A 25,221-nucleotide genomic window follows, 5' to 3' on the forward strand; every position below is an offset into this window, starting at 1 on the left:
GATGGAGGGGACCCGGCTGGGGCGGAGCTTCAGATGGTTTGCTGCTGCTTCTTCTGCTTTTTTCTGAGCATGAGGGAGAGGCTGCTGTTTTCCTGGCCTCCCAGCCAGCCTGCCCTGCAGATAGGTAAGACTGAGTGCTGTATGTGTGCATATATGTGGGGTGGTTAGGGTAAGGCTGCGGGGGTAAGGATTAGGCCATAGTGTACGAGGATTAATCACTAGCAGGGAGGTGTAGAACTAGCCTGCGGGGGTCTGGATGGAGGGTTAGGAAGCATGTCAGCCTTAGAGTGCAGAATGCAGGGTAAGGGTGTGCGTCAACGTGATAGTGCGCAGGGCGTGGTGTGAGATAGTGCGTCAGCGTGATAGAACACAGCTCCCAGGGTGAGGGAGCAAGTCAGTGTTGTAGAGCACAGGATGTTGGGTGAGGGAGTGCATCAGTGTTATAGAAAGTTGGCCCCAGGGTGAAGGAGTGTGATAGAATGCAGGCTGCAGGGTGAGGGAGAGCTACAGTGTGGTAGAGCCTAGGCGGCGGGGTGAGGGAGCGAAGGCCATGGGGAGGTGGAGTCCATTGGTGTGATAGAACGCAAGCCGTAGGGGAGGGAGTGCGTTTGTTTGATATATGTGCTTTTATTTCAAGATTATTTTTACAGGTGAACTACAACTCCAAGGGGGCCCATTAATGCCCTGCATGCTGGGACTTGTGGTTCGCCAAGTCCTAGCATGTGTGTGAGGCCTGCTGGGACTTGTAGTTTGACAGTAAAAAGCAATGTTTTTATATGTAATATTACATGTATCAGTCCAGCATCCACTGCCCTGGGACGCCGAGGACAGCCCCGGGCTTCAACCCTGGATGAGTGAAGCATGGGGGGACCAGGGCCGGAGCTACCACTAGGCAGCTTTAGGCAGCTGCCTAGGGCGCAGGCCACTTAAGGGCACTACTTAATTTGCCAACATTTTATTATAATGATTTTTGTGACATCCATGTTCACCCAGAAACAGATATCCAGCGGTGTAGGCAGAGAGAGAGAGAGGAGGAGGCAGCCGGCAGCTGGGCTAGGAGAGAGAGGAAAGGTATACTGTACTGCAGCAATCTGCAGTCCTTCAGCCACCCTCCCACCCCTTATCAGTAGCAGCTCCAGTCCTCCATCGTCAATATCGCCCATCCATCTCATAGCAGCAGCAGCGCAGCGTCCTTTATACCATCTGCGCGCCCCTTAGCAGAGGCAGCGCCGCCAGCATCAGTCCCGCCCACCCATTCTGCAGCAGCAGCGTCCTCCTTTAAACCGTCAGTGCACCCTAACAGCAGCAGCGGCGGCACTGCCATCATCAGTGCCGCCTTCCCGTCTTTCAGCAGCAGCAGCCTCAATCTGGCTGCCAGCGGTGCTATGGAGCTGATTGAAGAAACAGAGGCCCGGCAACAGGGTGGTCCATGTTCGGGCAGGCAGACTTGGCCAGTAAGTGTATAATTTGCTGGTTCCAAAATATGGATGGTTCCCAGTATTTTTGTTCCCTGTACTTTTGGAACCAGGACCAGTCCAAGAGTCTGGGGCTGGTTTCAGAAATATGGGGGACTCCTTCGCTTTTTGTCCCCCATATCTTTGGAATCAGGTCCGGCTCAATGTGCTTGAAGCTGGTTATGCTCAGGAGGGGGGAACCCATGCCATTTTTTTCATTACTAAATACTGCACACTTTCATGGCTAAAAAAATTGCACATTATTATTACTAAAAATCGCACTTTTTCCTTACTTAAATTCACACTAAATCGCATTCCAATTCCGACTTTGTCTAAAAAAATTGCACCCTACTACATTTGAGAGTTTTTTTAAAAAAGTTTGTTGATATTATGTTTGCAAGGAGCGCCTGTAATCTTTGCAGGGGCTGGGGGTGGATTCGCCATGCGCCAGCCCCCCGCCAGCCTTCGGAAGGGGATGCGCGTATGAGACGTCCCCTTACAACGTAGCTCCCCTGCCGCCCCGCCTCCGGTCCCCTTCCCCCCCTCCCCCAACCCTGCCCGTCTCCCTGAAGCGTAGACGTGCAGGGTTCCCGTCCCCCGCCGACAGGAAGCTGACACATGCGTCCCAGTCAGATGTAGCATCCGCTCGCCAGCGGGGGTGGTCTGGCGAGCCACGGCGCTGGACGAGCGCCACTACATCTGTAGATGGAAGTAACATTCCAAACACCCTGATCATTTGCATTAACACATACAATAATTCCAAGGCTGATGTGACTTCATGTACAAAAACACAGGATTTCCATTTTAAGTGTGAAAATGGTATGAAGCCCCATACACACTAAGCGATATTTTACATGATTGTGAGTGATTTTGTTTGTAATATAGTCTAGTGTGTACGCACAATATAGTAAGCAATTGTGTTCCCGCAGGTCGTTAATGATGCCCTCCATCCTCCTACCTGTCCTCCTACCCCCACCATTGTTTGTCATCATTTGTGTAAATTATGGGACCGATTCAGACTCAATTGCTGGGCTGTGAATTCGAAGCACCAGCGATGATTGAATGATGCTCATGCCCATGGTCCGCAGTGCGCATGCACGAGCCGCCCTTGTGATCCCAGCCAGAAAGTTGATTGACAGGTGCTTGTGTTTTCCAGGAGTGCCCTGTTAAATGATGGCATTGCCCAGCCAATGGGAGAGCCAATGACATCAGCAGCGGCCTCCTTCTTCCTGCGGCCATGGCAGCACTAAGTCTTGGCTTACTCGGAGCTGCAAGCAGGGGGAAAACGACTTAATGGCGAGCGACTGTAAATGATTTTTCCCCTATGTGCATGTTGTCACATGCGTGCAAATGAGCAGGTTTTTGCATGTGCAGGGCAGCATGGGGTGGTGTTTACCTGATCGCTGGGTCCCGAACATTTGCAGCCCAGCAATCATGTCTGAATTGGGCCTCATATTACAAATTTACAATTACCTAAATAACTAGAATCTAGATTTTTAGCAAACCACATTAACAATGGAATGTAACCCTGGGGTTATGTAGAATGAATCACAGCTTCTGTTTCAGAGTGATGTGTCAAGAAAAAAAGTATTGTAAATACTAGGTGATTCATCGCGCCCTCCGGACGCTCTTCACACCGTCGTAAGGGGCTACGCCCGCACCCCCCCCACCCCCGGAGCATCGGGTCTGGCCGCACCCCCCCCCCCCATTCCCTGGAGCAGCGGGTCTGGCCACACCCCCACCCCCCACCCCGGAGCAGCGGATATGCCCGCCCTCCCCCAGAGTGGTGGACGCACCCCCCCCTCGCTGAAGCAGCGGGTATGCCTGCAACTCCCTGCTGGATCGAGAGGGGGGGGGTGTGCGGGCAGGCCCGCTGTTCCTGGGGTTGGGGCGGTGCAGACCTGCTGATCCGGGGAGGGTTAGAGCAGACCCGCTGCTCTGGGGGTGAGGGGGGGCGCGGGCAGACCCGCTGATGCAGGGGGTGGGGGGGCATGCTCGCAGACCCACTGCCCTGGGGGGGGGTTTGCGGGCGGCCCCGCTGATCCGGGCAGGATGGTATGTGTGCAGACCGGCTGTTTGCACAGGGGGGGGTGGAGGCAGGCCTGCACACGCGGGGGGGGGGGGCAGGTGCACCCGCTCGGGGGTGGGGGGGTTTTGAGGCCAGACCCACTGATCCAAGGGGGTGGTATGCACGCAGACTCGCTGTTCGCATGGGTGTGCAGGCAGCGGGCAGACCCGCTGACCCGGGGGGGGTGGTACGTGTGCAGACCCGCTGCTCGGGGGATGGGGGTGCGGGCAGACTCGCTGCTAGCGGGGGTGCAGGCACACCTGCACACGCGGAGGTCGGGGTGCATATAGGCAGACCTGGAATTGGGGTGGGGGGGCAGACCCGCTTGGGTGGGGGGAGGGGTGCGGGCAGACCTGATGCTCACGGTGGGGCAGACCTGCACACGTGGGAGTGAGGTGACTCTCTGCTGGTGGGGTACATGCGGGCATACCTGCTCGCGTGGGGGTGTGCGGGCAGACCTGTTCGGGGGAGGGGGGGCAGGCACGCTTGCGGGGGTGGGGTGGGGAGTGGGGTGTGGGCAGACCTGCTCGCGCGCGGGGGGTGTGCGGGCAGACCCGCTCGTGGGGTGTGTGCGGGCAGACCTGCTCTCGGTGGTGGCTGGGTGCAGGCAGACCCGCTCGTGGGGGGGGGGGGTGCGGGCAGACCCACTCATGAGGGGGGGTTTGCGGGCAGCCCCGCTGATCCGGGGGTGGTATGTGCGCAGACCGGCTGCTTGCGTAAGGGGGGGTGGGTGCAGGCAGACCTGCACATGTGGGGGGGGGGGGGCAGTTGTAACCGCTCGGGGTTGGGGGGGTTTTGCGGCCAGACCCGCTGATCCAGGGGGGGGGGGTGGTATATGCGCAGACTCGCTGTTCGCATGGATGTGCAGGCAGACCTGCACACGCGGAGGTGGGGGTGCGTGTAGGCAGACCTGGAATTGGGGTGGGGGGGGCAGACCCGCTTGGGGGGGAGGGGTGCGGGCAGACCTGCACACGCGGGAGTGAGGTTGGGGGTGGTGACTTGCTGCGGGTGTGGTCCATGCGGGCATACCTGCTCGCGCAGGGGTGTGCGGGCAGACCCTCTCGGGGGGTGGGTGGGTGCGGGCAGACCGGCTCGATGGGGGGGGGGTGTGCAGGCAGAACCGCTAGTGAGGGGTGTGTGTGCGGGCAGACCCGCTCGGGGGGGGGGTGCGGGCAGACCCTCTTGGAGGGTGGGTGGGGTGTCAATCCCTCTTGTAACCCCGCCCAGCATTATACACACAGGGGATGAGTGACAGATCTGGCTAAATATATAAGAGATGCATACCTCAACAGTCCAGATTACCGTTGGAATGTCCCGATTTTCTGAGACATTCCCGCGTCCGTCCTGCGGCCGGCAGTGTCCTGCAGCGAGGGGGGGCTGTTGGGAGTACCCCCTGTCGGCTGCTGATCAGCAGTGAATAAACGCTGTGAGCATGCACAGCGTCTATTCCCGCAGCCAGGGGGCTCACAGAGCCTCTGGGTCATGCCCCCATAGCATCAAAACGGGGGCGTGGCCTCATGGGCGAACCGTGAGTATAGACCACGCCCTCTTTAATTAGACCATGCCCCGCAATTTTCGACGTGCGTACGACGGGCATCTCTCTATCCCTCCTCCGTCTCCCTAGAAGTTGGGAGGTATATGAATATGGGAACAGGAAAAGTTTACTGTAATCTGTAGAATACAACACGTGTTTGTAACTGTTGTCTGATTTTCTGTCAGGTAGTAGATAATAAAGCAGATTATGTGGGTATTCAATCTCCCCGCCGCTATTTCCCCCGTCAGCTGCCTATTCAATGTTGTCTTTCCCGACAGCATTGAACAGGGGTATGGATTGTATATTAGACGGAAAGATGGTCGACACCACTATGTCGACATACTGCAAGGTGAACATGGGGCAAGGTCAACATGGGACAAGGTCGACAGTTCACTAGGTCGACACAAGCATTAGGTTGACATGGTCTAGGTCGACAGTCAAAAGGTCGACATGGGGTTTTTCACAGGTTTTTTAGCCGAATTTGGACACAGATTTAAGTGCACCGCGTGCGATCACCATGCTTCGGGCACGGTGCTTCACTGCGCTCCGCACACTATTTTATTCGGTACTTGTGTATTATCACGGCGCCCATCGCATCGTATACCATTACACTAAATAAGGTATATGATGGTATGCGATGGGACGCGATATTGTACAATAAAATATTGCATTAAATGGCATGCGATGCAATCGTATACGATTTTTAATTGTACAAGCACCCTTATGGGTGCTTACAATGTGAAATGGCCCCCCATTGTCAACGCCACCCCCAGTATCAACGCCAACCCGAAGCGTGGCGAGCGCAGCGAGCCCGCGAGGGGCGGCGGTACGTGTCCTCCGGCCTTTTCATACCCCTACTCTCCACGTTGGCGTGGAGTTGATGCTAGATATTGTGACGAGCGCAGTGAGCCACCGAGCCCGAAGCGTGGCGAGCGCAGCGAGCCCCGCAAGGGGACGTGGAATACATGTAAAGTAATACGTGTGCGTCCGCCACACTTCGGGCTCGGTGGCTCGCTGCACTCGCCACACTATCTAAGATCAACTCCACCCCATCAGGGTGCTTTTACAATTTAAAACCGCATCGCATGCATTGTATGCCGCTATATGGCATGCGATGCAATGCGATTAGATGCCCTACGATGCACATCGTGGGTGCCGTGATAATACACAAGTACCTTTTATTCTACTCCCACCATGCCCTAGTGCAGGCATGTCCAACGTTGGCCCTCCAGATGTTGTGAAACTATACATCCCAGCATGCTTTGCCACAGTTTTGCTATTAGAGAATGCTAAAACTATTGCAAAGCATGCTGGGATGTGTAGTTTCACAACATCTGGAGGGCTAACGTTAGACATGCCTGCCCTAGTGGATGGTAGGGCATGAAATACGGCCTGTGGGCACATGTCGGCTCAAAGAACAGTGAAAAAACTCCATGTTGACATTTTGACTGTCGACCTAGACCATGTCGACCTAATGGTTGTGTCGACCTAATGACCTGTCGACCTTGTCCCATGTCGACCTAGACCCCTGTCGAACTTGCAGTATGTCAACCTAGTGGTGCCGACCTAATGTTGACAAACATTAGGTCGACCAACCAACCGTATCCCTTGAACAGGCATCTCTGCAAAACAAGTACGACTTTAAAAGCAGTCGGGCTCGTTTTGCTGAGAACGGGTGTGGCTTGTCAAGTTCCTCAACGATCCACGGCCGTTTCTCGGAGCCACGCCCCCTTTTCGGCACTCGACAAGCGGGACATTGAATCCCACCTGTCGAGATGCAGAGATCCGGACCGAGAACGGGACCGGGGCACGACCGAAGGGCCGGCCCGACAGTCATGACCCAGGATTGAATACCCCCTTTATATTAGACTAGAAAAATTTATAAAAACAAATGACTCTTTGCCAATGAGCTTTTGACAAAAATACATCTTATTACAGCACATCACTGTTCTGCCAGGTGCATACATATAAGAGTCCTAGTTGTACAGGGAAGGGACCCCATTTGTACAATAGAAACCTGCAGCAGTTTCATTTACTCAATGTCACGATGTTTCCCACACATTATGAACCACACCTTAAACGATCAGTCACCCATCAGCTGCAGCTCTGATCTGGCATCATATCACAGTTCTTCATGTGTACCTGTACATGTTATCTCATGTAATACACTTTTGTCTCAGCTACAGTATAAGGAATAAACTAGTAAATACAAGATAATATGATACATGACCCATTTTAGATAATGACTTCCTCTCATTCTACGTTCTGAATAATAGTTAATGCATAACACAATGATTAACCAGAATAGCAAACCTTGGAAAGTTGAACGTACAGCGAGCGCCTGATGGCAATTGGCCCTGCCCTTGAAAAAAATCTGTATATAAGATCAGGTGTTGTGGAGTCTGTGCTTTCCCAGAGCTTGTGTGCTTAGTAAATAGAACAGAAGTAATCTCCCCATCACAATGGCACAGCGTGGACCAGCTGCCCTTCTCCTGTACCTTGCTCTTGCGGTTTCTACCTGTTATGGAGCCAATATACCTACATGTGAAATATTTAATTCAAGCTTTGTGAACAATAACAGCAACTCCAATTTTAACCTGGTTGTATCCCCTGATACACTTTCCGCCAATACAAAATATAGCGGTAAGTTTATCTTTTTTTTTATTATAATATGATGTTAGTTATTAATATCAGATAATGCATTTTACAAATGTGCATGTCAGTAAATACTGTGACTCGCTAAGGCAAATTTTGTGGCACAGGGTTCAATCTGATTCGGTGGCTTGTGGTTTTTGCGGTGCTGAACTGCAACAACAAGACTGGTAGTGCTGACTAGCATCCAAGAGTGCTAGGGCTTACTGTATATCAGTTCTGTAACGGCTGAACATCCACGGGGTAAGTGACTGGGATACGGTCATTGGGTCACCAGCAAGTTATTAGACAGTCATTAGGTCGACATGGGTAGGTCAACAGGGTCATTAGCTTGACAGGGTCATTAGGTCGAAATGGGTTAGGTCGACAGTGAAAATGTCAACATGGGGTTTTTCACTGTTTTTTGAGCCGACAGGCGGTATTTCATGCCCTACCATCCACTAGGGCGTGGCGGGAGAATAAAATAGTGTGTCGAGCGCAGCGAGGCACCGAGCCAAAAGCATGGCGAGCGCAGCGGTGCACTTTAACCTATGTCCATGTTGACTGTTTCGACATTCGGGTAAAAAAAAACAGTGAAACCCCATGTCAACCTTTTGACTGTCGACCTAACCCATGTCGACCTTATGACCTGTCGACCTAACCCATGTTGATCTAGACTCATGTTGACCTTCCTGCATGTCGACCTAGACACATGTCGACCTAAATGCATGACGACCTAAAGGTGCGACCTAATGACTGTCTAACAACTTGCTGGTGACCAACTGATCCACACCCAATTGACTTTACAAGACTTTGAGGAGGGAAATTTACTAAGAGGGAAGTTCTGTTTCACATGGGCAACCAATCAGAATCTACTTTTTATTTATTTATCGATTGGTTGCCCATAGCAACATCCTGAGTGTGATGGAATGGTAAATATAGATCATTTTAAGCATTTTGTAATTTTGTGATTTGATTTAAATGACATACTGTATAGGCAGCAGTGGCGTAGCTAAGTTTTGGGCGCCCCCAAGCCGTTAGGGGGGGGCGCCCCCCCCCGTCGCCGCCCCGCCAAGCACCCCTACCCCGCCGTCCCGCCAAGCACCCCTACCCCGCCGCCCATGCAAACCCCCCCTCAATCCCCCACAGCCTTACCTATCGCGCTGGTCCCGGCGGCTCCGTTCTTCTGCTGAGGACCACCAGAAAATGGCCACCCACATACAGCAGACAGTTTCAGATAACTGTCTGCTATATGGGGGCGGCCATTTTGTGGTGGTCCTCAGCAGAAGAACGGAGCCGCCGGGACCAGCGCGATAGGTAAGTCTGCGGGGGATTGAGGGGGGGTTTAACTATAGCACCGCAGCCCCCGGCGCCCCCACATGCACAGCGCCCGCGGTGGCGGGGGCTGCGGTGCTATAGTTACGCCCCTGATAGGCAGTACTGTGTTTCTGGGAAAATAGGTCCAGGAACTCCAGGTCTGGGGGTGGATCAATTAAATAAAAAATAATATATATAATAAAGAGAGGGAGGGAGAGATAGATGTATATATTGTATTTAGAAACAAATGCACTCACAGGTGACTTTAAAATAAAACTTATCTTAGGGAAAGTACATTTTTAGTTCCTGATGATGTCATATTTAATTAGAGGTTCAGGAACTGAGTTCCTGCTGGTTCCTGCTGAAAAATAGCACTTCATATAGGTATACATATGCTTAAAGTGGCAATATTGCAATGTAAACGTTTACTGTTTGTGTCTATCAAGCATAATTATTATTAGATTTTATTAATGAGATACCACAAGGGTTGCATAGTGCCATGCAAATTTTATTAATTACAATGTGCAGATGAATAAGATTGTCATTAGTAAATTCAATTGATAAAAGAATACAGTCAGTGACAATTTGTCAGCAGAAACCAGCAGGAACTCAGTTCCTGAACCTCTAATTAAATATGACATCATCAGGAACTGGGCTCCCGAACCTGTTCTGGGACAAAATGTACTTTCAATAAGATAAGTTTTATTTTGAAATCACCTGTGTGTGTCTCTCCTCTCTCCCTCTCTCCCTCTCTCCCTCTCTCTCTCTCCCTCTCTCCCTCCTCCTCTCCCTCTCTCTCCCCCAGACCTGGAGTTCCTGGACCTATTTTTCCCAAAAAAATACTACTGAATACAGTGTTGTTTTTTTTAATGGCACCCCAAGTCCAAAAATGTCCAAAAATGTGGAATTGAAAAATAAATATATGTAATATTTTTATGTTATCCTTAAGCTGTGTACACACTGTGCAATAGAGTCACTGATCAACCATATTGCCAGTGATTTGTTTGTGCTGCAGCGATAAATCGCCGGGTGCACGCTCCCGTGTTCAGCCCCCTAATGGTCACTGGTCGCAGGAGCTTGCAGCTATTTCCCTCTGCGGCTTCCCCGGCAGAGTCTCCTGTTCATCAGAGACCATCTGGTCGCTTATGAAAACTGCACACGGAGCAATGTATTGCACCGTGTGCACACAGCTTTAGGGACAGTAATCTGGTGGGGGGACATATTTTGCTTCTGTTTGTCTAAATAGTTTATGATTGCAGCTACTAGCACTAATTTTGCCTGTCACACTGACCATAAATATTTTCAGTTGGTCCTGGACTACCAATCCAAGGCACCCCTGTCTGAGTCTTAAGGCACCCCAGGTTTCCACGGCACACAGTTTGGCAACCACTGAAGTAATCATTTATTTTAATGCACCTGTATGTAAATTGTGTATTTTCCCTGCATGGCACCACCTATAATTTAAATTCTTAACATACAGTACATCTTAGATATTGGATTTCATGTCCATTTATATAGGGTGGACAAGAGAAAGATCAGAAGACTGTGTGGCTCCGTGGAGATAAATTCTCTCAACTGCATTGTTTTTTTTAATATAGAACATGTATACTGCATGGGTCTATTATAAAGTTTTACAGTATATTCCCAAGAACTAGAAATGTATGCTTTTAGAGGGAATTTTATTATATCTTAAGGCCCCATATAATAGTAAGATTTGGGCCAATTTAATACGATCCCAACAGATCAGGTCAAGAAATCTGATCAAATCGGTTGTGTGTGATATCCCCTCTGACCCGGTGCGCTATCCCGTGCGCATCGGGTCGGACCCTACAGATTGAACCTGCTGTATGTTCAATCTATCGTATCGGATCCATCAGCGGCACATCGCGGGTGCTTTTTGAATACCCGCAATGTTTTGGTCCGATCCCTAGGTGTGTGCCAGCGGTGAAGCACACACCATGTTCAGGGGCAGGCAGGGTTGGACAGCGGTGTATATGATGGGGCAGGCAGCGGAGGGGTCCCGGGAGCGGCAGGGAGCTGGCCAGTCTTTTGAAAGTATTTCTAAAAATTCTGCTGCCGCTTCCCACCCCACCATCCAACACCTGCCGCTGCCCAGACCTGCTTCTGCCCACCCATCAAATCGCCACTGCCCGGAGGAGCTCAAGGGCGATTTGGTCCGACTTTTCCTTAGGACAAGTCGGACTAGTGTATGGGGCCTTTAGTGTTGCCTTTGATACAAATTGTGGTCCTCGGTTACTTTTACCAAAAAGCTTCCTACAGTCAGTTCTGTGGATGTTAGTGTTGAAAAGCAAGACGTTTAATTAATAAATACAAAATCTTGATTCATAATTTAATAACAAGTTCTCAAACCTTATTATTGATGCAATTAGCCTTTGTTTAGAGTATAACATGTCAACATATCAAAATAGTCCACTTGTTCGTTATGACTGCTGATTTGAATCAAATACTTCATGAGGTTTGCTGATGACTTACAAGATACAGTACATTATCTACATGTATCCCATGAAATAGCCATATAAACTCATATTAATTCTGTCAGAGTTGATTCAGAGATTAATGCCACAAACCAATTGGAATGAAAAACTACTGACAGCTAAAGTACATGTCCTTCATCAGCCCTGCCTATTCTGTAGTTATGATATTTATGATGGAGTCTACAATAAAAGAAATGCTCTGTACTGTGACATTGATGAAAAGGAAAAAATAAATAAAAAATGAAGCCCATGTCCTTCAAACTGAACTGTGGGGGTGTTTGCATCATCTGTATGCAATACTGAACCACACATGGCATAGGAACATCAATTAAAGGTATCTTTAGTGCATATTTTCCATTTAAGATAATTTTGTGAAATGCTTCGACAACTACTGTACACTGTGGGTCCTCAAGACTAAGCTGTGCATATTAAGCTAACTGTAACAATACTTACTCCCAACAAACAGTTTCAGTAGTAATATCCTTTAAATTCTGATATTATGTTACTAGTTGAGAGTATTGTAAACACGTATGCTCCATACAGGTGTCCCTCAGCTGTGTGCTGTGCGATCTGGTTAAACAGAGATCGCTCTGTGCTGAGCGAACTGTAACAGCGCTGTGTGCTAAGTGATCTGCCCTTACCTGTGTTCTGAATATGGAGAACACAGGCGATGAGTAGATTTATACTGCATGCAGTATAAATCTAGTCAGGTTATGGCGACACGCGGGACCGCGCATCGCCATTGCTGGGGACCATACAAACGGAGTGATCCTTGCTTCATTTCTAAGAGATCTAGTCAACTTGCTTAGAAATTGTACTGTAATCGCCCCATAAGAACACTGGCAATTATAATAAATGCTGCAATTTAACATGTAGTAAAACTTTATTATAATTTTTGCCCAAAAGTATGTTCTCACCTGCCATGGCAAGGCGACCTCATCAGGTGTTAATATTCCTAATGTTCAAGTCCAGAGCACAGGACCTCCTGGGCCAGCACAACCCAACCACTCCAAGAAGGTGAAAAAAGAAAGTAGCAGCTTAAAGGGCGCCATTCAATCCCCGCTGATATTTTCGACAGGGGAAATAGCCGTGGGCACCTATTCAATGCTTTCATTTCCAACAGAACAGACCTGACTTTAAAACCATTTGTGTCTAGTTCATGGCTGGATCTTGACAATCCACGACCGTTGCCACCAATACGCCCTCTTTTCATCGCTAGACAGGCAGAACATTGAATTCCGCTTGCTGATGATCTGGCAAGAGGACCGAAAATGGGGCAGGGTTCTAACAGTTGGAACATTCCGACAGTCGGAACCCAGGATTGAAAACCCTCTAAGTGTTAAATGGTGTTATATTAATAAGTACCGCAGCAGCTCAGTACTAAAAGTGTAAAATAAGTATTAAAAAGTGTTATACTGTATTAGTGGGGTTCTGTGCTCTGATCTAGAACCTCTTGGAATGTTTGGGACCCACCTGATAAATTCCCTTGGCCATGGTAGGTGGACCCATTTTTAGGATAAAACTAATGCTAAGAACCTCAATTTACTCTGTGTTAAATTACAGAATTGGTTATAATTGTTCTGAATGTCGTACTTATTGTTGCGCACCTGCATTTTCTTTTTTTTCTTTGTGTCCCTACAAGTGTCAGCATGGTATGGTAGAACCTCTCCTAATGTTTAGTGTTCTATTAATAGAATGTGCAATATGTGCAATCCAGCCCCCCCCCCCCCCTCCCATATTTAAGATTTTGTTTGTTAACCTCACTTGAACATGTATGTAGCCTGATTCCAAGTTACATGAAAGTATGACGCAAACGTAGGAATTCCACCTACACACCTATGAGTTGCATGTGTGCCTTGCCCTGATGCCGCCCAGTTACTCCTACACAGCTACAAGCGAGATGCAACAGAGAAATGCCCATTTCTCAGATTTACTGGTAGTCTCTCAAAAATGCTTATGCTGGGCTTGGACCGTGCACGGTGCAAGAAATGACAAGATTTATATGTAGAATGGACTTGCATGCTACCTTGAATAAGCCCTTAGCAGTTTTCAATAAAGGAGTCAAACATGTCTTCTTCTACCTAGTATCACCATTATCAATAAAGTTTGAGGTCTAGAGGGCTGACATTTTTGGGGCACCAAAATTGCTGAAGGAGTGTACCTCATTTAGGGCTTTAGTTTTCCACAGCTCTATATTACACATTATTTTTCCACTGTTGACTAACAATGGAGAACAGATGGGGTTCTAAATTGTATAATTAACTTTCAGCATTTCCAACATTGGGCTGAGATGTTACCAGCTGTTGTTTTCCTGTGTCAGTGGTAGTGTGGAACAACCCCCACCCCAGATACATACACATTCACCCTTTTTCCAGACATTGAGGTTTAGGTGTGCAAAATTCAAGGGCTTGTGGAGAAATCTGAGGCTAATACCAGGCCAAGAACATTTCCTTTTGGCCCTATTGCCACCATCAAGAACATTCCACACCATTCCCTTTTACTATAACTCTGCAGTTCTCGTAATTATGTTTCGCTTTGCTGTCTGTACTAGATTTCAACACATTATGGCATCTTATCCTGTCTAATTTTATCCATATGAAGCTGTATTTTTTTTACACCTGCATTTCCTTGACATCCTGCAACTGCATTCTCAAAGCTCATGTGCATTGTACCATGACTAGATCATGCCTTGAGGGTGAGGGGAATTAAGACAGGGAGCTTATTATTTTGTCAGCACCTCCCCCATTTGGCATCATTCCCACCCCCAATGTGGGACTGCACAGTGCCAATACTGCAGTTTGCTAAGGGGGGTGGGGGTGTATCTTTGATTGCGTATATTAAATAAATCCAAAAGTGTACATAGCATTTAAACTTGGCTTTTAGTAAAACCTGGTACTGTATTTACCGCCATAGAAATAAGAGACAAATATTTAACAAAGTTTTCTTTCAATGGAACAAAGACAATTTATACAACCTTAAAATACACACTAGGACAGGACACACAAGGCCTTTCTGTATGTCTCTCTCCTGTCCTGAATGATCTTGTCAAATACTAGGTTTACGCAGTGCCCAGACCTAAATATAGCCTAGTGGTCATGGGTTAAGGGGAAACGCTGGAATACTTACAACCCCCCCCCCCCCCCCCCTCCTCCTCCTCCTCCTATCTCTCCTCTGGTCAGGAAGCTGTTGGGAGCTCATGAAACCTGATACTACTGAATCTTACTTACTTACAATCTATGTTCCCAAACTCCGCACAGTTAGGGCCATGGTGGGAATCGAACCCATAACTTCAGTGCTGTGAGGCAGTAATGCTAATCATTACACCATTTTTCCTGCCCCAACATGGCCCTCCTACCACCATGTCTGTCTGTCTGTCTTTACCCAGTTTGTTATATCACTATTTACAAATGTAAAGCACAACGGAATTTGGTGCGCAATATAAGGAACTTGAAATAAACAAATTAAATATATTGCTTTTTTTTAATAAAAGCAACATTTGTGAATTTTCCTTTTTATACAGAATAAGGAGAATACAAAATCATGTTCCATAGCAGTAAATAACAAACATCCATACATTTGAGATAATCATCATTAATAGAAGCAAATAAAAGTTTGCATATCTGCTAAGAGAGTTGTCTAGATAGCAAGTGGATCAAATTAATGCTGCTCATAAAATATAAATGAAATACATATTCAGTATATCCAATTTTTAAACTGGGAATTTTTTGACAAATTTTATTTTTATTTTTACAATTTTGCTTTCGCCAGCTATTTTTATTCCTCATACTTTTTTCTTATTTTTACAGTTTATTTGAATGGAAGTGGAAATTTCACAGTAACTTTACAAGCAGAATCAATGACTAATACAGTGGGCATTTGGTCTCAAGGAAATGTCACCTGCAATCAAAGTCTGCTGTTTGTCAATGCGTTTATGAATGGAAATCAAATCCAGACCAATTGGACATCACAAGGAAACCTGACAACTGTTAATATTAAGTGAGTCGATAACATTCAATATAAGAGGATAAACAAATGTGGTAAAATAGGCAATAGCTATCTGACAAAGGGGTGTATTCAATGTCCAATGCTATTTCTGCCGAGGGAAATAGCGGCCACTGCCTATTCAATGCTGCCGTTTCCGACAGCGTTAAAGGTAGCACCTGACAAAACAGGTCCAACTTTAAAACAAGTCAGATCTGTTTTGCCAGAAAAGGCTGTAGATTGACAAATTCATGACCGTTTCTCATCAATCTGCGTCCATTTTCGCCAACATGTCCACTTTTTGACACTCGACAGCCGAAACATTGCATCTGGCAGTTGAGTTTCAGCGGAGCTGGGTGAAAACGGCCCGTGATTCCGACTGTCGTGATTTTCCAACAGTCAAAATCCCATAATAAATAACCCCCAAAGGGTGTAATCCAGCTGTTCAGTTGAAGAAACATGTGGCGAAATTTAATAGAGTGAGAGATTCAGAAAGTGAGAGATTTGGTAAGAAATCTCCAGGTTTTTATTTAAAGCAGCGATCATTTACATTGCAAAACCAATTTGATTCTGAAGTGTAAATGATTGCCACTTTAAAAAACTGGATATTTCTTTCCAAAATCTCTCACTTTCTGAATCTCTCATTCTACTAAATTTCACCCATGGAAACCCATGTTTTAATATTGTCCACTTGTATGTGTGGTGTGTGTCTATATATATATTACAGTTCAGGGTGCCAGACGATGGCCCAGCAGTTGGGATCCCAAAGGTCAGTATACCGACAACAGAATCCCGACTGCTCAAATGCCAACTCACAGGGACTATTCTCCCTCCTTCTAGTTATTCATCCTCCCAGAATAACTAGATCTTAAGTGATCATGAATTATAGATATACAGTAGCGACAGTAAATAGGTAATAGACAATAAAATATTCACATAAAAATGCATATATAGAGAGTATTAATCATTTAAGTATAAACAAATAGTACCCAATGGCACCAATCTGTAGTCATACGCAACATTTGATCTTTAACAGAGCAAGACCAACATGTAGCCAATCACAGCACTACAGCATTTAAATAACTAGACCAATATATACACTAGTCAATCATAGCATTTAAGCACCATACACAGTATGCGATATTGTTAACAATATTTCTCAGAAAGGGGCTTCTGAGCGTTACTGTTCTCAATATCTTCTAGTGTGGACACTCAATTTCATTAACGATGTACGCTCATGATTGATGTCTTCCAAACAGGCAGGTCAATTTGGCAATACAGCCAAGCAACCTGCATGGTTACTGGGTCTTGGTGACATTCAGTGTGTTCGGACAATATTGGCTGCCCGCGGACGATATGGTCAACTATATCGACCGCGGTCGACCACATCAACTGATGTCTAGTCAAAACATTACAATGTTTTCAAAACAAATGCTAACAGCATCTGATGCAACAGAAATGCTGTAGCTGTAATATATTGTTTTAAGTGTTCTTACAGTGAATGTAAGTTAATTTTGCTTGTCTTTTCATTATTTTAGTGCTTACATATATAATGATACGGCTAAATTCCTAGTTTCACGGAATTTAAGTTCAGGTGAGTTTAAGGATGATAAATTATTTACATTTTACATATGTAACATGATTCATGGGGGGCTTTCTGCAAAGTACTGTAAGCAAGTATATGGCAGTTTACAGCTATGTTTTTATTTGTAAAGATACAGTAGCTCTTGTTAGTTAAAATTCCAAGGATTACGTATAGTTGGTCTAGCCAATTAAAACATGTAAAAAACAAATGTATATACAGCCTTAGAGAAATAGGATGGGAAGTGTGGCATTGTCTACTGTCGAGGTGACACCATAAGTGACGATTCTGTGGGTGCTCAAGGGCCCGAGCACCCACGGACACGAAACAGTATGCCGGGAAGAGTGTATTCTGTCAGCGGAGTACCTGCACTGTGGGGGCATTTATGTACCTGCACTGTGGGGGGCATTTATGTATGTGGAACTCTGTTGCCGTAATTTGAATATTGGAGACAACTTTGCTCCGTAATATAAATTAGTATTATTTTGTGGCCACACCCCTTCCCCATGAAGCCAATCCTCTATATTTTTGGCTTGAGCACCCACCAGCAAAAACATAAATGGGCACCTATGGGTGACACAATGCTATTATTTATCCAGAGCTACAACATTCTTTGTTACTTTTACAGCTACAGTATCTAATTCACAGTCATATATACGACAGTCTATTTCAACAAGATCCGAAGGAGCCTATCATGTTAAATACATTTTTACAGGGAATGAGTTTTTTCGAGCATCCATTGTCATGGGGAAAATCTAAAACGTAGAGCCAAGGCTTCATGGAGTGTTGAGTATGCATTTTTGGGGAACTGCCATGTAATTCTCCAACACTCAGTGACCATCTTCATACTCATCTCCATCATTGGCCTCAAGCCTCTAGTTGTATGTTGATTGGGTCCTCACTACTTACATTTATTATACATACATTTAAGCTGTAATGTGTATTGAACTGTGGTGCTCTTTATTTGTACTGTATTTTTGTTATTTATTCAATGTTATGCCAAGTTTTGTCTCCCTGTATTGTTCCTTTGTACGGCGCTGCGAAACACTTGTGGCGCCTTATAAATAAAATTATAATATAATAATAATAATAATTGTCCTATATAATATATACATACATACATACATACATACATACATACATACATACATACATATATACATACATGTTGGATGGAGTGCGGACCGGCACTCCATCCAACACGGCTTACAAATGCTCAGGTGCCTTCTGTGGTATAGGTATAGCTCTTGTGGTAGTCAGCGGCACTCCAAGACTGGTTTGAGCAAAAAATCTTTATTATGTGATGAACATGGGTGCAACAAAAACCGACGTTTCGGGGTGCTTAACCACTTTAAAAAAAAAGAAAGGGTTGATCACCCCGAAATGTCGGTTTTTGTTGTGATGATACCTGTGCCTGTGTGCCTGGACCTGTGCTCCTCAATATCCAAACTGCAGTATGGATATTGAGGAGCACAGTTCCAGGCAAACAGGCACAGGCAAGGAGTCACTTTCTCCACAACTACACCTTTGTCCTTAACCTAAAAAGTGGGACACTGTACCAATTATCCAAGGTACTAATTCCTGACAATAATTAAAGAAAAAATAATCTATAAGGATTTTAAAGTGAATAGCATTTATTCTATCTAGTCTATAAGAAATTCAACCTAAGATTGTAAAAATACTACTGGCATACCCCTGATGAAGTCTCTTGAGACGAAACGTGTTGGGTACTTGATATCACCTATTATCAAGAAATAACATTTCCATAGACAAGAATAACTGCAAAAAGTAGCCCTAATAAACGATTAGGGGATATAACTCCGCCCATACACTATATATGAGATATCTCCTTTTTGGATTGATTCATCACCCCTGATGAAGTCCTAAGGGACGAAACGCGTCGGGCCGCGGATCTGCATTGTATGTGGCACTAGTTTGAAAAATCCAAAACAGTGAAATGAAAACATATTGCTGATAAACATCCAATAAATGTTTATTTGCTTTTATCTATTGTATTGATTTATTATATGTAAGGCCACTTAGTGGTACATTCAGCGCACCCCTATTCTTTCTTTCTATATATATATCAAATGTTAAGTAAACAGTTTTCCTTGTTTTTTACAGCTATAATTCCAGCTGCCAATTCTACAAATCAAGGTTAGTTGACCACCATATCTTATGCTGTTTGCTTTTAGATAATGTATAAAGGCATTCTTACCTACTCTCCTGGAATGCCCATAAAACATCCAAATCTTAGCTTTCCTGAACGCCTGTGAAAGGAAGCCACTCATAAGTGAAAGGGTGATCCAGGCAGTTTGATGATGCAATTTTGGGATTAGTAAATCATGGGTCGGTTGCTGGCATGTTGAAAGAATTGGGAGCTATACAGATGTGAACGTACTGTATGTATGCAGAGATGATCCCACTTTCAATAGTATCTCCTGCACCAGATACTTTAGGGTTTGTAGAAATGTCAGCTGATGATGATGGTTGATTTCACCAGCGGATGGATGGGGAAGGTTTGGTTCCATGGATACAGTACAAGCAAAAATACGCCTTAATTTCTTATAAGGTGTATAATGGCCACAACTGAGGCTATTTTACACACAAGTCTGAATCATTCCCAATTGTATATAAGGTAAACCTGTAACTTAAGCAGAATGAAGGTAGAATGTTTGGTCTAAATACATAATCAAGAAATGAAACAAATCAATTCAAAAGGAGACAGTTAAACGATTACTGCTCACCATTAGTGCGTACGTTGGATCAATATTCTTAGACTGCAACCAATTTATTTAATAGAAACTAGGGACGCTCTTCATGGTCAGTAAGCAATATCCCAAAAATGCAGCCAGTTGTGTCCACACATGAGGGTTTTTCTTTGATTAAATTGAGTATATTTGAAATGGGCTAATTCTGGCATATTGTAATAAACTTGTAAAATGTGATTGCAGCAGCAAATAGGGTCAGAGGAAAGATAAGTGAATAGGAGGAAGGTCAGAAGAAGTGGACATTTCAAGCTCAGTCAGAGCAAAGCAGAACTTCTACAGATGGAGCCACTCTCTTCCATTGCCGGTGCTTGCCAGAATGTCCCCGCTGGCGGAGAGGGACTCCATTAGACTGGGAAGCGTAAGGGTCTCACACGCACGCGAGTCTTATTCAGTCGGCGGCTGGGCGGCGGGGGACCCTGCCCATCTCCACTTCAGATAGACGTGCATGGTTAGGGTGAGGGTTGCGGTGGGAACCGGCAGTGGGGACCAGCGATGTGGACCAGGGAAGCGGCGGACGGTGGTCGGGAGCTCCATCAGAACAGGGTGTGCGAGCATCTTGTGCGCTTGCACCCCCTTCCGATGGCTGGCGGTGCCTGGCGATAGAATTGCCAGCCCCTGCAAGCATGAGAGGGGCTCCATTTTTACATTTCCGAACAAGGAACAAACAATGGGGAAGATCTATCAATGGTTGTATAGAAAAAAGTGCCAACCATCAGCTTTTGTCATTTTTCAAATCAAATGTAAGATGCCATAAACTGATTGCTTGTGTGTGTGTGTGTGTGTGTGTGTGTGTGTGGTTTTATGCTTTTGTTATTCAGGTGCTTAATTTTTACAGAAAAGGGTTTCATTATAAATGTAAAGTAAAATTTGTAATATTCTCTTTTTATATTTCAGCTCCAACCAGTAGCAACAGTACAGTAAACGCTACAGCTGCTACAGTTACCAGCGGAACAGGTCTGTTTTCATAGGTTACTTTGACAAATTAAAGTAATGTGGTGTACATATAGTTTGATATAGTTTATTTTTCTATTCAATTTTGCTTTATAAGCAAAAATGAATCGAAATCAAATGGAAACACATTTGATTTTGATTCGATCCCAATGCGCGGCCCCGTGACATAAATCTCAAATAGAAAAATAGACTGTGCAGGCACGTCTATGGGGGTGTTCGTTCCCGGATTCTGACTGTCCGTTCATCGGAATATTCATTGCACCAACTGTCAGGTGTTGGAAAGTCCACAAATCATCGAAAACAGTCATGGATTGTCGAAAAAAGGCTGTTAATTTGACAATCCATGGCTGTATCCAACAAAACAGATCTGACTTGTTTTAAAGTCAAATTTGTTTTGACGGAATGTGCCTTCAATGCTGTTGGTAATGGCAGCATTGAATATGCGGCGGCTGCTATTTTCCCTGGGGGAAATAGCATCCGGGTTTGAATACTACCCTTTATAGTACAGATCTCTACTATATACAGTAGTCTAAATCGAATGTGTACACTGTATGGTGTGTGATTCAATCCCAATTTAGATAACGATTAGTTCGGGATTGATTGGAAAGTAATTCATATCATGTAGTGGACATTTCAAGCTCAGTCAGAGCAAAGCAGAACTTCTACAAATGGAGCCACTCTCTTCCATTGCCGGTGCTTGCCAGAATGTCCCCGCTGGCTAGCGCTGGCGGAGAGGGACTCCATTAGACTGGGAAGCGTAAGGGTCTCACACGCACGCGAGTCCCATTCAGTTGGCGGCTGGTCGGCGGGGGACCCTGCCCATCTCCACTTCAGATAGACGTGCATGGTTAGGGTGAGGGTAAGGGTTGCGGTGGGAACCGGCAGTGGGGACCAGCGATGGGGACCAGGGAAGCGGCGGACGGTGGCCGGGAGCTCCATCAGAACAGGGTGTGTGAGCATCTTGTGCGCTTGCACCCCCTTCCGATGGCTGGCGGGGCCTGGCGATAGAATTGCCAGCCCCTGCAAGCATGAGAGGGGCTCCATTTTTACATTTCAGAACAAGGAACAAACAATGGGGAAGATTTATCAATGGTTGTATAGAAAAAAGTGCCAACCAATCAGCTTCTGTCATTTTTCAAATCAACTGTAAGATGCCATAAACTGATTGCATAGTACTTTATCTCCCTCCAATCTTTAATAAATCTCAACTTACAGTATAGCAATAAAATGGGAAAAGACTGTGCAAAGCATGTAATGTACTTTATATGTTAGCATACAATTGCTCTGGTTTCAATGTGTGTGTGTGTGTGTGTGTGTGTGTGTGTGTGTGTGTGTGTGTGTGTGTGGTTTTATGCTTTTGTTATTCAGGTGTTAAATTTTTACAGAAAAGGGTTTCATTATAAATGTAAAGTAAAATTTGTAATCTTCTCTTTTTATATTTCAGCTCCAACCAGTAGCAACAGTACAGTAAACGCTACAGCTGCTACAGTTATCAATAGAACAGGTCTGTTTTCATAGGTTACTTTGACAAATTAAAGAAATGTGGTGTACATATAGTTTGATATAGTTTATTTTTCTATTCAATTTTGCTTTATAAGCAAAAATGAATCGAAATCAAACGGAAACACATTTGATTTTGATTCGTTCCCAATGCGCGGCCCCGTGGCATAAATCTCAAATAGAAAAATAGACTGTGCAGGCACGTCTATGGGGGTGTTCGTTCCCGGATTCTGACTGTCCATTCATCGGAATATTCATTGCACCGACTGTCAGGTGTTGGAAAGTCCACAAATCATTGAAAACAGTCATGGGTTGTCGAAAAAAGGCTGTTAATTTGACAATCCATGGCTGTATCCAACAAAACAGATCCAACTTGTTTTAAAGTCAAATTTGTTTTGTCGGAATGTGCCTTCAATGCTGTTGGTAATGGCAGCATTGAATATGCGGCGGCTGCTATTTTCCCTGGGGGAAATAGCATCCGGGTTTGAATACTACCCTTTATAGTACAGATCTCTACTATATACAGTAGTCTAAATCGAATGTGTACACTGTATGGTGTGTGATTCAATCCCAATTTAGATAACGATTAGTTCGGGATTGATTTGAAAGTAATTCATACCATGTGTACTCTACTTATGCTAGATCTGAAACTGTGAAACTTTTATGTAGTTGTACTTTTCACACCCAACCCATGCATTGTTTCACTACCTCAAGTACACTTGTGATTTTGATTTATTTTTTATGAGTTGTGACACATTTGTCGATATTATGGATGCCAACAGAATGTTGACAACTCTATTTTAGCTAAACCATAAGCCTAACTGAAGCCCAACTTTAACCCGAATTGGAGCCTAAATCTAACCTAATTCCATTTGTTGTCATTATGACTGTCGACATTCATAACAGGTCAACATTAAGTTCTGAACTTGTTAACATTCAGAAAGTACCAAGATTTTGGTATTGACTTTTAATAATCGTTTCATCCATATAATATATGTACATATCAGAAATGGCTAATCGAATCTACACAAACAAGCCCTTAACATGAGAATTACGAGGTTGGATTGAAAAGTAATGCCTCCATGGCTATAAGTTTTTAATGTGAGAACACATTGGAACACTTTTTTTTGTACATGATAACTCAGTTTATCCTCTATGTAATTCACTATTTTCTTTTCAACGTAGCATGGCAAACCCGTCGGAGAAGAAAGCTGGTGGTTGTTGTCGACACCAGGACCGAATGGCAGCTTTCACCTCCTCGTCAGAGTAGAAGTGTTGACCCTTAAGGTGCTCTTTGGAAGGAGGTGAAAGTCGCAGGCAAAAGGTTGGGGATGTACGACGGGAGTGGCAGAACTTCCTTGAACCTCCTTGAACTGCAGGCGCTGCAACCCTCTTCCCAAAGATGAAAGGGCACCTTAAGGGTCAACACTTCAACTCTGATGACGAGGTGAAAGCTGATGTTCGGTCCTGGTGTCAATGACAACTACTTGCTTTCTTCTCTGACAGATTTTCCTGACTCGTCTAGCGTTGGTGCGCATGCATGGAAAGGGATGAGGACTGGGTTGAAATGTGAATAGTGCATTACAGAGAGGATAAACTGTGTTATCATGTACAAAGTGTTCAAATGAGTTCACAAATAAAAAACTTATAGCCATGGAGGTATTACATTTCAATCCAGGCTTGTACATCTTATACAGATATTGGGGGAAATTTACTAAAGGAAATTTGTAAAAAAAAATAGGTGTATTTGTATCCAGAAATACACTTATTTTTGACATTTACTATCCCAAAAATATGGCAATTGGTATTCGTATTGATGTGCTATTAATACCAATACGAATTTTCGGGATAGTAAATGTCAAAAATTAGTGTATTTTTGGATACAAATACACCTATTTTTTACAAATTTCCTTTAGTAAATTTCCCCCATTTTACAACAAATAAATCTGCTCAATAAATAATTCACTTTAACATTTATTTTATATGTTATTATTGGCTGTACTTTTTTAGGAAAGTCTGTATAAATGATCAACTGCTTTTCTATTGTATTTCAGATATAACAACTCAACTGACAAAAACTACAAATGCAGGTTACGCACTGCAATCAAATCTTTTATCTACGTCTTTAATTCAGATATTTTGCCTGGTTATGGTCTCCAAAAAGTTACTGCCTTAAAGCATTTCTTTCAACATTCCTCAGAATGTTATGGACTTTTTCTGAACTGTTTATATTTTCAATCATGCCAGCACAAAAACTTCCGTAAAATTTTGTGGAAGTTCAATTAGCAGAACCAATGGAAATTGTATGTTCAAAAAAATGTAAACTATCATTACATAGGAAACAAAATGAATTAACTGATTATTGTTGAAGTAGAGATACAGTATGTTGGCTCATAAAGTAATACAACATTTATTGTCCACAAAAAAAAAAAAAAGAGCACTAAACTACTGTATGGACTGCAGTGCTAAAAATGAGACACTGAAAATAGGAATCACATCTCCATTGTTTTTCAAAGTTTTCTAATTAAGGCTTCTCGTAAACAATAATAGTTCAATTTCTACACCTCTCAATTAGATATGTGTCCTATTTTACATAGAGCCAGTGTATGTGTTAAGTATTTATACCTAGTTATATATTCTACAGAACAATATTCCTTATTTTAGTGGGAAGACTGGAAAGCCATAGATTCCAGGTATGATCACTAAGATAGTTAATATATTTAGATATTTAGTATGTGCATAGTACTATGATCGTCATCACTGCCAAAATATTTTCATAAGGTTGTAGTTTTATATAATTCAGTATATATGTGCATAACAATACATTTTAGTAGGATAGTCCCAAATGACAAAACATAAAAGGGGTGTGGCTTACTGGTGAGTAGTTAAGGACTTCAGAAGAACGTAGGTAAAACTGGCCAGAAAGTGTATATGTGA

General features: G+C 44.5%; 1 protein-coding gene across 1 annotated transcript; it reads left to right on the forward strand.

The window, feature by feature from the left end:
• Positions 1 to 25,221, forward strand: LOC146042123 (uncharacterized). Its single transcript, XM_083162042.1, has 7 exons — positions 1 to 124; positions 15,306 to 15,495; positions 17,019 to 17,074; positions 19,187 to 19,219; positions 20,728 to 20,787; positions 22,229 to 22,288; positions 24,339 to 25,221. Exons 1-7 carry the CDS (start codon positions 34 to 36, stop codon positions 24,458 to 24,460), a joined length of 612 nt encoding a protein of 203 aa, XP_083018168.1. The 5' UTR covers positions 1 to 33; the 3' UTR covers positions 24,461 to 25,221.

The sequence above is a fragment of the Crinia signifera genome, chromosome 19, assembly GCF_055691185.1.
Source record: "Crinia signifera chromosome 19, ASM5569118v1, whole genome shotgun sequence".
Taxonomy (NCBI): domain Eukaryota; kingdom Metazoa; phylum Chordata; class Amphibia; order Anura; family Myobatrachidae; genus Crinia; species Crinia signifera.